The sequence below is a fragment of the Lutra lutra genome, chromosome 7, assembly GCF_902655055.1.
Source record: "Lutra lutra chromosome 7, mLutLut1.2, whole genome shotgun sequence".
NCBI lineage: Eukaryota > Metazoa > Chordata > Mammalia > Carnivora > Mustelidae > Lutra > Lutra lutra.
This window is the reverse complement of record NC_062284.1, coordinates 68,229,329-68,245,006: the sequence shown is the minus strand read 5'-3', so window position 1 is coordinate 68,245,006 and position 15,678 is coordinate 68,229,329. Positions and strand designations below refer to the sequence as shown.

The window sequence follows — 15,678 nt, the reverse complement described above, 5'->3', positions numbered from 1 at the left end:
TTGAATTTTCCTGGTTTCTCTCTCACCTCTCTGGTCCTTGCACCATTTCTTTCCATGACTCATTTTTCCCCTTTCATTACCTACTTCCTAACTGAAATCACCTTCCAAGGTTAACCCCTGGCCTTCTGGCCTTTTCTTGCCACATTCTTTCCCTCAGCAAATTGAAATTAGTTCTTGGTTTCAACTACTGTCTCCAAACAAATACTCCTGAAGACTATCCCCCAAGCCCAGAGATATAAGTGAGGAACGATGGAGAGCCTTCAGATGTATTCCTAACCAGTAGGAGAAAACTCCATGGGAAACATCACTACCTCTCACTTTCCAGTCACCTTCCATCCAACCTTCTATAAACCTACCAAGGACAGCACTGTGCTTTCCACCCCATCATTTCAGCTTGAAACTGCAGCTTACCAACTCAGTGTTTTTCCTTCACTGACGCATATTTGCATGCGACTCTCCGGGCTCTGGGCACAACAACAGTGTGTGGCTCCTGACCACAGGGAGCTCACAGCCTACCAGAGGAGACAGGTATTTCAATAACGATTACACTGTGAAGAACTTAATCTAGTTGTGATAAACTACTTTAATGGAAAAATACAGGAGGTGGTAAGAGCATATAAAAGGGCATTTAACAAGGAGAGTGGGAAAGCTTCACAGTGAAAGGAGAACAGACACCCAGTCATGGAGAGCTTTATACCCAACCCCCTTTACTAAGTTTAGTCACAGCTTCTCTCGTATCCCTCCCTCTGTATCCCATCCTCAATTCTCTTCTACCAAGGCAAAAGTTCCTGCTGCCAGGTTAATACGTCTAATACCTTGCTAACAGCATCAGCAGCTGCCCACTGCTCCTGGGACAAAGCCTGGTTGATCCTTAGTGCAGCACTGAAGGCCTGGCCACAACCTGGTTCCACTAAACACATGGACCCTATCTCTCCATATGCACTTCCTCTGCCCTGCAGCTTGGACCCACCATGCTGGGCCTTGTCCACACTAGAGTCTTGGCAGAGTGTGCTCTACTAAATCAGCAGTGCTGAACAAAATGGGCCACATTCTTAGGTCTCTGGTTTTCCCCCATTTAAATTCAAGGAAACTGCCAAAGCCTTGACATTATGCCCACTTCTCACGTTCTGTCACCAGAGAATAAGTTCCATATTGACCATTAAGTGGCAGGAGCTAAAAAAACTGGGTGAGTGATGATCCCTGACTAGATAAGCTCTATAAAGAATCACATTATAAAATTTCCTTGAAGTGCCAAAGGACCACATGAAACTCTCTCTTTCATTGCTTCAGTTGTTGCCACAAAGAGTTCAGGGTATGCAAAAGCAATGGAATAATTTCTCTTCCCTTTTTGACTTCCCATAATACTCATTATCAGCATCACACATTTTATCCCCCAATAGGATTAAGGGATACTCTCTTTCATAGACACAAAACATTTCTGGAAAAGTTTAAGCCACTGAATGTGTGTAAAGTATGAAAAATTTGTGCTCATTAAAGATTTCTGGCCACTTTGTTAATTTAAGAACATAAAAATGTGCTTCACATAAAAGTATCACTTACGTAAGTAATAATTATAAATCTCTACTGAGTTTGCTTTGAAATGTTCTTAATTTTAGTTGAAATGGCTCTGTAAGACTCTGACTTTCAATGAATCTGCATCAGTTAGTTTTTGGAAGCTACTAGAAAGAGAGGAGGAGGGAGAAAGAAAGAGGGACAGAAAGGAGACCTGAGGACATAGATGAAGCTATCGACATGAAAGCAAAACAAAGAAAAACCATCTTCTTTGGTTCGGTGCACTTCCCTGTGTTAAGTAGGTACAAAAGGCACTCGTTTTCATAAGAGGAGCTTGGAGAGCTGGGAGCAGAGTGGGAAAATAAGTGTCACTCGTTACAGTTTTGCTGTGTAGAGCTCCATCTGATCAGTGTCATTTTCAAAACTCTCCTAATTAGTCATTTCTGCCCTGACATTTCATTTCTACTGTCTGAAAATAGAAAGTTTGTCCAGATTAAGACAATGTTCCTTACCTTTTTACATGGGAGGTTTATTTCCCAATTTAATGAGATCATTTCCAAACAACTATTATATTCATTCACATATAAATAAAAGAATGGAAACATATTGGAAGGAAAATATGCTTAGCAGAATTCCAGCCTATGTTGTTAGGCAGAAGTGTATTGTTTTTTTAATCTTTCTTTTTCTTTCCTTCTTTAATCTTTTCCTTTTTAAACTTTCTTTCTCTTTTCTCTTTCCTTCTTTCTCCATGGCTAGCATGGAGCCTCATGTGGGGCTTGAGACCAAGTGTCAGTGACTGAGCCACCCAGGTGGCCCCCCCTAGGCAAAAGTGTATGCTTAACACCAAGATCATATTAGCAGTTTTATCTTTATTTTAGTTTTATTTATTATACAGAACCTTGGATTCTAGTAGTTTGCAGCAACATGATTTAAGAAACATTTTCCATCTTGATAAAGTCTTTCACTTTACTTTCTTCCATATTTTAAAAGACAGGTAAGTTCAGAGTATGCTCCCACTGGGAGGAGTGAGCAGCAAAAAGCAAAGTTCAGATGCCAATTTCACTGACCAGAGTACCTCTCAGACTCTCAGGGAGCTGTCAACTCCGGTTTTTGAGGAGGCTCTGCAGTGGATTAAGATTTCTACATACAACTGCTCCCAAAAGAGATGCCTTTTTTCCAGTCAACTCTGACCATTTCCCTATCCTGACAACTTTCACTAGAGATTCAGCACCACCACTGTATTCCTCTTTCTCCTTGCATCTCAGGAAGACAGGAGTCACAAGGTGAACCCATTTCACATCTCATACTTGCTGAGCTCACCCACAGATCTCGTAGAGGCTATCTCATTTTGTGATAAGACTTTGAAAACAATGTTGTGTATGCTTGAAGTCTCCTCAGGAAGGCAACACTTACTCATCAATCTCAAAGTAAAGTCAGCCTGAATAAGCCCTCAAACAAATAAGACACTAATTTCTTTCATCTCCTGAAAGAGGAAGCTTGTCCTAAAGGAAAATATAGTTCACTGAAGCCTTGATATTAAAGTTTACTGCACTACTTCTCATGTATGCATTGATCAGATAACATCAAGAGTTTAATATTAAAACACTTCCTTTAAGTAATTTTTAGAAATTATTTGAATGAGTAAATTCCAATTTTAAACATTTAAATCATGATTTATTTTAAAAATATTAATGCCAAAATTTTCCAGGAAAAACAACTTTTATTTTAGTGGTTCCTCACATCTTTACTCTTCTTAACTTCACAACTTCAGGGGATGGGAGTAGGGTGAAGTGGCAAGTCAGTCACAAGGGATGACCCCACACCTTAGATATGTCCAGAGTAACTAGTCCAATATTCACTTGTACAATATTGTAAAAGTAGGCAAAATAAATATGACAGGGCAGGCAACATAGGGAGTAGTCATTCATTTATTCAACAAATGTTTATCCTGTGCCTGTTTTGGCCTAAGCACTATGCCAGGCATTAGAGATATAAGAGTTATCAAGATGGACCCAGCCCTGGCTCTCAGATAAAACTGAATCAAAAGGAGGAAATGGACATTAAGCAATTGTGATAAATTCTGTAACTGAGAAGTGCAAGAGCTGTGAAATAGAAGAGAGACTTACCTTAGTCTGGGAGTAAGGAGGTCAAGGAAGGCTTCCTGGGGGATATTTTGCCTGAGACTTCAAAGTAGGCTAGGGGAAGAGTGTTCTGGGCATGTGTAAAGTCCCTGGGGTGGGAATGAGCATTATGGCTGAAATGTAAAGGGAGTGGGGGATGCTAAGACAAGAAGAGGATGAGGTGCACAGGCATCAGATCTTGCAAGGCTTTCTAGGCAGTGACAAGGACTTTTTACTTTATTCCAAGGAGATAAAAAAAAGTTTTGAAAAGTGTAAACCAAGGGAATTATCAGATCAGATTTAAATTTCTAAACCACCATTCTAACTAGGAGAAAGCACGGTACAGCCCCAAAGCCAGAAACCTCTGGCTCCTAGGCTTAGTTCTCTCTACCTTTCTGGTCAGACCATGTACCTTTCTGGATCCTCCACAACATTTCACTTCTGTTACCGCCTGATCACATACTAACCATTTCCTACTTCACATCCTCTAATTTTAACTCTCCACTCTACTCTCTCTATTTTTATGTCTTATATCCTTTTGTATAGCTTCATGGTCCTAGGCATACAAGAGGTATTCAATGAATACTTCCTATGTAGGTTGAAGGTTTGACTGGCAAGGGTCTTCTAAATTGTGGAACAGAGGACTGCCAAGACTCCCTTCAGGTTTCTGTTTCCTTTGCACACATATAAAAGTCTTTTGGGCACAGGAGTGTTACAGTAAGCCTGTATTTTTAGAGCGACCCGTGATGGCCCACTACAAAAATGGTGCATCCAAGAGGACCAGCTGTTGAGGCTACCATCACATTTGTCAAGGAAACAAGATCAGTTATGGTCACTTCCCAACAATCACCTCCAACTATCTTTCTCCACCCTTACCTAAACCATGGCCTATGCTTCACAGATATAAACTATCCTCTTCTCCCCAGGGCCACCCTAGAAGACTCAACTGTGAAGTTCATATAGCTTCTAAATACCTCAAGGTTGCAGGGCACATCTAGTAGGTTTATTTATCTCCTGAGTTTGGAATCAAATTGTTCTCTACCCAGAGACCTTCATTTAGAATAGTACTCCAGTCAGAATGATGCTCATAACTTGAGGGAAAGAGACAGAGTAGCAGAGAGAAAAAAAAAAAAAAAGGACAAGAGAAAGTCTACTCCAAGTTTCACTAGTTTGCCAAGTTCATACCTTTGCAGCCAGCCGACACTCCATCACCCTGATATTGAAATGAGAAGTCGCTGCCTTATTCATTTCCACACAACTGTTGGCAATCACAAATACTGCTCCACTTGGGAGTTTCACATCAGTTGCCCTCAGAGGACTAAATTCTATCAACTTGGCCTATTGGAACAAAAAAGACAGGTGAGATATAATGTATTAGAATTCAGAAAATGTTTAATCTTTTATTTATTTACTGTAGCAAAATTTTTTCATAAAAATGCATTCATTCAATTCAGATATTATTTATTGACTTCCAGACACTGTACTAGGCACTGGAGATATAATAGTGAGGAAGACAGACACTGTCCCTGCCCTTGTAGAGCTTACTATCCAGCAGGAAAGACAATCAAGTGGACAAATACATTCCTAGGTTGTGTTTCAATGGTCGAAAAGCCCAGGCTGCTTTATAGACACATGGTTGAAGAACCTGATCACCTAGTGTAGGCTCCTTTGAAGAAGGGAAAATCTACACTGAGTCTTAAAGGCTGAGCAAGAGTAGAGCAGACAGAGGATTTCTTGACCCAAACAGGATATCAAAAAGAGGGAAAAGCAAACACAAGTTCGGAGGCAAAAAAAACATGAGGTGTTAATAAAGCTTTGGGTATTGAAATTTGCCTGGAGCTCAGAGTTTGAGGGTTGAGGGTTCGTGAGAGGGTAGAATGCAGAGGTAAAGCAGGAGCCAGACTGTGACGTGCTTTGCAAGCTCAAAGAATTTGGACTTTGTTCAGATTCTATAGCTAACTTACATTAACATCAGCACTCTTGCCACCATGTCTGCTTGTCAGGTCTCATCCAAAACACCCAGAGTATTTTCTTAACATTAAACCACTTTTCCTCATGGTTCATGTCTTTGGCTTAGAGGAATCAAAAATAAATATTCTTAATAAGAAGATATCCAGGTATTCTTAGAAAATAGCCAAGCTTGTAGGAATCTGATGAAAAACTAGGAAAAGACTTTAAAGAAATGTCTGCTTCTATTTTGGAAATGGGCAGTTTATGGGCAACAACCAAAACCTCTACCCTGCCTAAGGGAGTTGATAGCCAAGGGGAAGTGGTATCCAACTAAAGAATTCATCCCTGGCTTCCTGTCAACATTCTTTTCCCCACCACTGAAGTCCCAAAAATGTTGACAGAGAAAAACGATACCAAAGAGTAAATTATAAAAAGAGGGGTTGTGAATATATGTGGTAAGAGAAGTTAACATTTGGGTTTAAAACCAACAAGAGATTATGAAAATGCCATGAAATGAGTGATTCGGAACAAGAGTGGGAAAGGTGGTCCCAAAAACTAGGGAGTTGAGAAATCTCATCTTAACAATGAAGAGAAAAAGAAGGAGGGAATAACTAGGCACAAGAGAAATCAGATCTGAGGTATGATTCTGGAAGCCTGAAGAAGAGGTGATCAATGTGAAACAGATTACATGAACTGGTAGCAGTCCTGAATTACAAAGTAGATGATAAATACCATTTACAATAGAACCTAATAGAATTGACTGCCCAGAACCTCTTCATATGAACTTTCCCTAGTTGATATTTCCAAATAGCTCAGTATCACATACAGTTCCTTCTTCTGCAAGAAATGATATGGACTGGTCCATCCCTCCTCCTTCAGTGCCAATATAACGCTCACTCTTGGCACAGATTTCCGCAAGTTCCACCTGAAAAAGTAAAAATTGATTTGCACTATGAGTACAGTCATAATTTATTTCTCATTCATTTCTTACTCCAGGGATGACAGTTTTGAATTCCAGTGCTAACTCTGATCATTTGATAAAAGCTGCCTGAGGCACTGTGCTAACAAGGACTCTAAGACTACCACTGAGCTCCATAAGAAAACATACCATGATGAATTAATGTTTCCAGTGGGATGTAATGAGATACTGGCTATGCATGCCATGTATTTGCTCTCCATAAAAGGCTCCATAGGGCAAGTAGTTTCTTCCATCTTTCTATTTGCTCCATCCCTCTCTATACTAGTATCACCAAAAATCTTATATGGGTACTCACTCATCCCTCCCTTCATTTGTCTTTTTTTGCTTCCCCACAGTGGACTTTTCTAGTCCCCATACAGCCAAAGTGGGGTCATGCAACTTTATCCTCCAGTCCAAAAGTAATGCCGTCTGTACGGCATTTCCATTAAAGATAAAAATCATCATGAAATTCTTGTCATTTCATCAAGAAAGAAATTGCATCCCTTTCATCAAGAAAGATCATGAACTAGCATCATCTCCCCCAGACACATCTTCCTCCAACCATGATGAAGAGGCCCAACACACAAACGCAGTTCTAATCCAAACTGAGTATGTCAAAATATGTGTTTAAGAATCTTCAATGGCTTCTTACTAATTAATGAAATAAGCTTAAGCTCCTCAATCTGGCATTTCAAAGCCTTCTAAAATGTACAACCAATTTGCATATGAAATCATATTATCTACCACTCTTTTCCAATTAGATTTGTCTCCTTGACCATCTCACACATTTGTGCAACCTGGTATTACCCCCTATCTTCTCTCATATAAATCCTATAGCCAGTCAAACCTGGCTTACCAACTACCTACTATGGACAAGTCATTGGGCTGACCACTCAAATCTTCTTCCCTCATAAAGTATTCCTCAAATATTGTTCTTACTAAGGCATCCTCTTTCTCTGAACTTCTACAACAATTACAGTTAGGATCATCCATTTACTCACTCTACTATTCATCCATCCATCCATCATTTTTTCTTTCTCCTAAGACTTGATTCAGGCCCTTATTATTTCTTACCTATTTTTACTGGAAGATCCTCCTGGAGTGATCATTCTGAAGCTGATAATCATGTCTGGCCTGCTTGGTTGCCAACACCCTGATGCTCTTATTTCTCAACATGCCTTTAAGTCCATAATGACACAATGTCTTTAATGACATCCCTCTCTCACCTCTCCAGTCTGCTCTCCTACCACTAACCCTGGAAACCCTAAGTTCGGACCAGGAATACCAAACAAATACTTTTCTTTATCATCCTTAAGCTCTTTCATCTCTCAGTCTCTTTCAAAGTGCATTTTACAGTCCTCCTTACTCAATAATCCCCTCTCCAGCATCCCCCACTAGTCACCAGGACCAACTCAAGCACTGTCTCTCCCTGGAACCCACACCACCACCTATATGCACACACACCACATAACACCTCCTCTGCATTCCTGTATACTAATTATTCTATTCTCATTTATCAAACCATGCTTTAAGTGTAGTTTTACTTATCTTTTTATCCACCAGTCTATGAGAGCCCTCTTAACTATTTTGACTAAATCCCAGTGTTTATTTCCGTTCTTTAACTGTGTCAGCTTTTGATCACATCTGTTTTCCCTGGAAAATTGTCAGTCTTATTAGAGATAGACAAATTCTGGTTTTTCTATTGTGTTCCCAACTTCACACAATGCTGAGCAACATAGTAAATAATAAATACCTGCTGCTTTCGCTTTCTGAGAATAGCTGCCCCAATACCATGTGAGAGAGTCTGTCACATTCCTTGTTGGTCATGTGGATTCACTACCTTCGCTTGTGACACGAGGTAAACTTGGGACTTTGATGTGATGGGCAATGCAAATGGCCTTACTAAACACACAGCCAAGTGACCTGCCCATTACAGGCACATTAAAAATATACCAAAAACTAACTATGTACCGGGTGGTGATTAACATAATATAATAAAAAATGAATTGAAAAAATAAAGTAGCAAATAAAAGGTCAAAACACCTAGATTTTAAAATGTAAAGAAATAATATATGCAGGTGAGGAAGTCCACAGAGCATTCAGTTAAGAATGATGAGACCTGAGTCTCTCTGTCACCCTCAGCCAGTGTGAAAAGTCACCTCCCCAGCAACATCCATAACAGCCACATTTACATGCTAAGTATCTGGCATAATCTCTTCTGCGAGCAGTATCTCCTCTGGTTATCCTCCTCACATGGATGAGGAAAATGGGACTTGGAGACATATAACAGAAAGTGGAAAAGCCATTTGAACCTCTTCCGCCTGACTCCATAGCCTTTGCTCTTTTCACACTGGACTTCATTACTCCTCTCCTGGCCCCAACCCTGGAGATAATATAACCTATTTTCTCACTACCTCGAAGGGATGTGAAACGACAAATGAGATCACCAAAAGTTAAGTATCCTCCCTTTTAAGAGGAAAGAAACTAAAGCACTGAGAAATATATGCTTATTGATTATTTTTAAAAAATGTCTTCCATGTAGCAACAATAGGATACTTTCACTTTAAACGCAATGTTAATTTTTCCAGACTATCTATCTGGATAGAATTCAGAGGGACCCCAGAAGCCCCAGAAGCTCAGTGTCAAGGAGAGTCCACCTGCAGGGATGTGGACATCCCTACACTTTGCTGAATTCTGACAGATGGATCCCATGACTGGACAGACAATACCCAAGAATTCTAAATGTGAGGAAACAAAAGAAAATGAAGATAAGGAAGCCAAAAAATGAAAGGATGATTCATTTTACAGTCCCCCCAAAGCACATATGGAAATCAGTAGTAAATATGGAGGGAAAAAAAAAGCAGTATCAGACACCTCTAAACCTTGCTTAAAGTCCCAAAGCTCCTACCAACTGGCTGTTGTAGATTTCTTAATTTTTCCAAGTTTCCATTTCTTCATATACTATTAATAATAATAGTTAAGATTTATTGAGCACTTATTACATGCCAGGCACTGTTCTAATTACTTTGTATGAATTCATTATTTACATCTTATAATGACACTATAAGATAGGTAGTATGTACTCATTTTACAGATGAGGAAACTGAGCAGTTTATTAGCTGAGACTAAGCTAGTAATTACAAAAGGTGAAATTCAAACAAATTGTCTAACTCCAGAGCCTATATTCTTAATCACCATGCTATATAACCTCCTATCCATAATACGGAGAAAAATACCCACCTGCCTAGCTATGCGATTATTGTGATAATCCAATGAATTAAATAAAAATATCTCATAAGCTCTAAAGAACTATACAATTGTTAATTTTATTATTTGTACATAATAAATAAAGAATCATTTGATTTACGCAAGTAGCTAAGTCCCAAGCCAAAAGTAAAAACAGGTATAATTATTCTGGAAAACACAACCATTTTTTAAAGTGTTTAGGAAAAGACAGAATATAAAAGACCAGATGTCCCCAGGAGAACTAATTTAACAACAGGCAGTAATAGAACCTGAGACAAACAGGAATGTGTGTGCTCCATGTGAAGCAGTTTAATAAAACTAGGGTGGGGGGGGGTCCCTGCCTGCCAAACAAAACATGCTTGTAGTAGAAACTTCAACTGCAGGCCTGCAAGTAGCTTTTCCAGTGGCCCTAGCCCTTCACCCCCATACCAAAAGCAAAAATGTCAAATCCAAAATTGTTATGACATGTGAAGAAACTAGAAACAAAAGTTTTTTTAAATCTCAAATCCTGATGAAGCAAAAAAAAATTGCATTCTTTTGTAGGTCCATAGCCTTAGCCAGAGACGTCATGAGCCCAACTTGGAAACTCATTAACAGAGGGACCTTAACAGCAAGGGGTGTAAATGGGAGCAGAGAATGCCTGTCATTCTGGGTAATGCGAAGGATACATGTGAGCCAGCCGTGCCTATTCTGTCTTTGGAGGCCCTGGAAATAGATCTATAAAAAAGGCCTCCAAGATTTATAATCCTTGCAAAGAACTGAATCAATACTCCATTCGGATTTGAAGTATTTAAAACAGCAATAGCTTTTAGGAGAATAAGATGATCTTCAAAAATACATTAACAAACTGTATACAAAGAAACCTATCAGAACTTCAAAAAAAGATCAAATAGGGGCGCCTGGGTGGCTCAGTGGGTTAAGCCACTGCCTTCGGCTCAGGTCATGATCTCAGAGTCCTGGGATTGAGCCCCGCATCGGGCTCTCTGCTCAGCAGGGAGCCTGCTTCCTCCTCTCTCTGCCTGCCTCTCTGCCTGCTTATGATCTCTCTGTCAAATAAATAAATAAAATCTTTAAAAAAAAGAAAGAAAGATCAAATAGAATTTGAGGACCCAATTCAATTTAACAAAGGATAAAGTCATTTTTTTCCTAGACGTTTAAAGGATTCCGAGGCTCCCCCACTTCTCCTATCTCCCCACATCACACACACACACACACACAAACACACACACAGATACACACAAGCCCTGAGAGCCCTCAGGCAAGAAGAGTGAAGCTCTAAGTGAAAAGAGACTCATTCCCCTCCCCACCAATGTATTTTCTTCTGCCCTTACACCTGAGTACTTGAAGAACCCTAGGTGCCTCCAAACTAGTCACTTGCAGCATTTAGCTCTATGCCTTCCTGCAAAATACTAATGTCTAAGAATCATTAGGGATGACAATTGGATTGCATGAGGAACTTTCCCAAAATGTATACCTAATAAACTCATTTATATTTTGAGCTCCTGCTCTCTGGGCAGTTAAGAGAAATCTGGCATTATTCATAGGCCCTCTTTTAAAGCTACTAAAGATAGTTAAGCTAATTTAGCCCTTTGTGTGTACTTCTCTTGAAGCAGCCTGGGAGAGAATCAAAAGTCACATGGGTTCCCAAATTATACAGCTTACCCATCTGCTGGCCAGTGGGGCACTGGTAAGAGGAGAAATAACAGGGTTAGATTTAACAGTCACTGAGAAAGAGGGTGCCTGGATGGCTCAGCTAAGCATCATAGTCTTGATTTTGGATCAGGTCATGATCTCAGGGTCCTGGGATAGAGCCTGGCTTTGGGCTTCCTGCTCAGCAGGGAGTATGCTTGTATCCCTCTTCCTTTGCCCCTCCCCACCATTCTCTCTCTCTCCTTCTAGAATAAATAAGTAAATCTTTCTTATTTGTATTTATTTATTTATTTATTTTAGTAAATCTTTTTTTTTTTTAAGTCACTGAGAAGGGCTAAAGATTCATGAATATCTTGCCGAGCAAAATCTCGATATTTATAAAAACAAAACAAAAAGACTCAAGGCATTAATACAGTAGGTTCTATCTTTGTTTAGTAGTTTTATTAATGAGACTGGTACAAGTAGAATAGTTACATGGTCAGGAAGTGTTAATGTCTGAGTCAGTTAGCCGTGACTTTGAGGTGCCTTGTATTCACAACACAAGTGTTCCATCAAGACAGCAGCACCCAGCTATCCCTGGCCACCCCAAGTGCCAGTCAGGAGAATGGAAGAAGATGAGCAGTCTCATTCATTCACTTAACAATCCTTTAAACAGTGTCCCACATATAAGTGGGGAGGCCAGTTTCTTCCCTCAAGGAGTTCTCAATACTGATATTGTCTCCAGGTGAACAAGTCTTTCAAAAGAAAGTGTAAAACTAGTGTGCTAATCAGCTTCTGTTTACCCCTCTCAGTCCTCTGTCCACCCGTCTTCATCCTGCTATCTGCCGCAGGAGGCTGCCCAGCATGAACCGTGTGCACTCTGCTTCCTGTTGGGTTGTTCCAACAGAGAGCTCTGGCTGGAAATGAGAAATCAAAAGTGTGGGGGAAGAATAGTGAGATCAGGTTCCTCCCAGCCAAGGTCACTTTTAGGCCCAGGGGCAATAACTCAGCTATAAGTAGTCCTGGGTTTCCATACACCCACCTTTGTAAGTTGTCCTTTATTACTGAGTGTGCTGTTTTTCTATTATGACCCTGACTGATGTATCTAGATAAGGTGAAAATATTAATGGCTCCTCTGACTTTTCTTTGCATCAAATAGTTTCCCTATTTTTCTCCCCTTGCAATACTCCTCCATCTTAACTTTCAAAATACCTGGGTTCTTACCTGGGACTATTTTCAAATTATTCCCCAAACTGGCAAGCCTATTAGGTAGAGCCCCATCAGGCAGGAGAAACTCTTCAAGAAATAGGACCAAGGAAAGTCTAAAAGACTGATGTAGACTTGCTTTGCTTTATAACATGGCTAATAACCAAGCTCCAACTTACAGACAATTTGGAGTGTTCTAAAACAAAGGGTTTGCTTTAATTTAAAAATAAATTTTTTTAAAAAAAGAAGAAGGAGGAGGAGGCTATTATTTCTTCTCCACATCTCTAGTTCAAAGGGATATAACCCAAAGAGATTAGTCACCTTTGCATTTTTTACTTCAGGAAAAGTTGCCTGAGGATGATGAGGGCCAATTCTCAAAATGCACACAGCAGATGCATCTGACCCTGATGATGGTCCAGGCTAAAAAAAAGTTCCAGGAAGTAATGCAGGAAAGAAAAAAGAAGTTAAAATATTTAAAAGATCCAATGTGGGGCACCTGGGTGCCCCCGTTGGTTAAGCATCTGCCTTCAGCTCAGGTCATAATCTCAGGATCCTGGGATTGAGCCCACATCGGGTTCCCTGCTCAGAAGGGAGCCTGCTTCTCCCTCTCCTCACTGCTCAAGCTCTCTTGATCCCTCTCAAATAAATAAATAAAATCTTTAAAAAAAAAAAATCCAATGCTACAGAGAAACAACAGTGAGGAGGGTTCTCAAAAGTAAATCTGAAAAACCTGATAAAATCTAAAACCAATCAAAGAATATGCCACAAGCACTCACAAATGTGCATGAAATAAAAAAAGAACAAAGGTAGACCGTTTCATCCGTGTATATTGGAGAGAACATAATCTAATGAACTTAGAGAAGGCTAGTAGTTGGAACACATAGCTCTAAAAACATCAAAGATGCTTAGTGAGGGTAGAAGCACAGTCTTCAAGTCAACTCCCTCCAAACTCTAAAGAGAAAAACAAAGAAAACTTCCCCAAACTAGCTGACTTGCAATCTACATCACAGAGGGACCCAGATTCAGGAGGCTGTCAATGGACAGGAGTTTTTATGGAAAACAGTTTGGGATCCCAGGTTCAATGGGATTTCTGACAAAATGCCTAAGATAGGTTTCTCCTAGACCTCCACCATGCTGCCTATGCTGCATAAGGGAAAGCACCCTAAGGGGTGTGATAACATACAGCCCTTGCTATTTCTCCAAATGATGATCCTAGAAGTACATGTGTGTGGTAAGACTATTAAAAGACTAACAGGAATCTAAAAGGTGATAATGAGATTCAAAGGGAGGAAATACAGAGCTGTGCTACTATGAGGGCCTCAGACACAGCACTGGTGTCACCTGGGGACTGATGAGAAGTGCAGACTCAGGCCCCAGCCCAGACCTGCTGAATCAGAATCTGTAGCTTAACAAGATCCCTCCCACCCCACATTAAATTTGAAAGCATTTCTTTCAATTATTTCCTACATTGAGGCTTTCTTAATAAATTTAGCAGATAGGGAAGAATTAGAAGAAAGGGAAGGGAGTTAACAAAGCAAATGTCTTCAAAGGTCAAACACTACGTGCGGTATTTTACACGTGCCATCATATGATTTAGTCTCCAAAACATCCCTGAAATGTCAGAATTATAATTGCTGTTTTATAGACAAAGAAATTGAGACTCAAAGAGGTCAACAAGCTAACCTAAGTTCAGAGCCAGATAGATAGGTCTGTTTCAAAGTCCATGAGGCTACCTTGTTCCCCTGTCTCAGGCAACAGAGCCTGTGCTTGGATACTGGGCCCTGGTAAGCAAATGGAGCAAAATTTATAGATACCTGAACTGAAGATCCCTTCTGTTAGAAGGAACATTGACGTTGGCCATGAGCTCTAGGATGCAGACATTTCTGAGTCATCATAATTCCACTCCATTTTATCCCCAGAGAGAAAAAAATATCCATATCACTGGATGGTCTGGGGCTGGGGGGTGGGGGGTGGGGGAGGGACGTGCTTCCCATTATCCATCTCCAAGACAATCCCAAGCACCTCCTTCCCAAACAGCCTCAACCCAGGGTGATCTCAATATAAGGCTGATATCTTGGTATGATTTCTGCAGCCTCATAATAATAGCTAACACACTGAGACAAGTACTGTTTCAAGCACTTTTCATATATTATCAAATTTCAAATTTATGAAAGAGGTTTTGATTACTAAATCCAATTTATAATGAAGAAACTGAAGCATAGAAAGGCTAAGTAAATTGCCCAAGATTATTCAGACACTAAGTGACAGAATCAGGATTTGAACTCAAGAGTTTGATTCTATGCTTTTGACCACAATACTATTCTTTATCCCCAAGGGGAGTAGAATTTCAGAGGTGGACCAGAACCCAAAATTCAGGACCCCCAGAAAGCTTCCCTGAGTACTTTTATTACTCACTAGCACAATTAATTCAATCCCTTTCATTGTTTAAATTCTAAAAAAAAGAAAACAAACACATCCCAAGTAACTGTTACTTGGGGGGGGGGGGGGTAATGCAGGGGGCGGGCACAGCCAATACAGAAAAAAACAGTTGTGGCAAGACAGAAGAAACCAGAAGTCCAGCCAGACTGATGGAATCAGACAAGAATATAACCCAAGTCATTGCTACTAAATACCAAAAGGGCCTCCAATGCCTGTGGTAAAGGCTGGTGTCGCTCACTTGGCTGACAGACCATTTATTTTGGCTCTGACCTTTGCAAGACATTAAATAATGATGATAATAATGGATGGGCAGTAGGCCTGCAATCTCTGTGGTTTGGCAAATGTTTCCTGGAACTGCACGTCCCTTCCTGTGGTCAAAGGGACACTCCCATTCCTCCGGGGAGGGTTCTTCATACAGAGTTTTTTGAGCAGCACAGGCCTGCCCCACCCTAAAGGTCCTAACTACAGTAACTCTGTAGACCAATCTGGACCCTCTGGGAGGAGGTAGAGAAGAAGCCAGGGCATTAAGTGTGATTTACATGCCCCTCCCAACATAATCATAATTGTTAAAATTAACATGTGTTAGTTTTCCTACTATCTATATAGTTTTCCAGCTAT

The 15,678-nt window shown here is 40.2% G+C and overlaps 1 protein-coding gene across 5 annotated transcripts in view; it reads right to left on the bottom strand.

Annotated features, from left to right (window-relative positions):
• GALK2 (galactokinase 2) overlaps positions 1-15,678 on the bottom strand; it is a 113,597-nt gene that overhangs the window by 37,231 nt on the left and 60,688 nt on the right. For all 5 annotated transcript variants that reach the window (XM_047738839.1, XM_047738837.1, XM_047738841.1 and 2 more), the window contains 2 exons: positions 6,409-6,507; positions 4,818-4,970 (listed from right to left, as the gene is read on the bottom strand). In XM_047738839.1, coding sequence (XP_047594795.1) covers positions 4,818-4,970; positions 6,409-6,507 — 252 coding nt within the window. The remainder of the gene's footprint in view (positions 1-4,817; positions 4,971-6,408; positions 6,508-15,678) is intronic.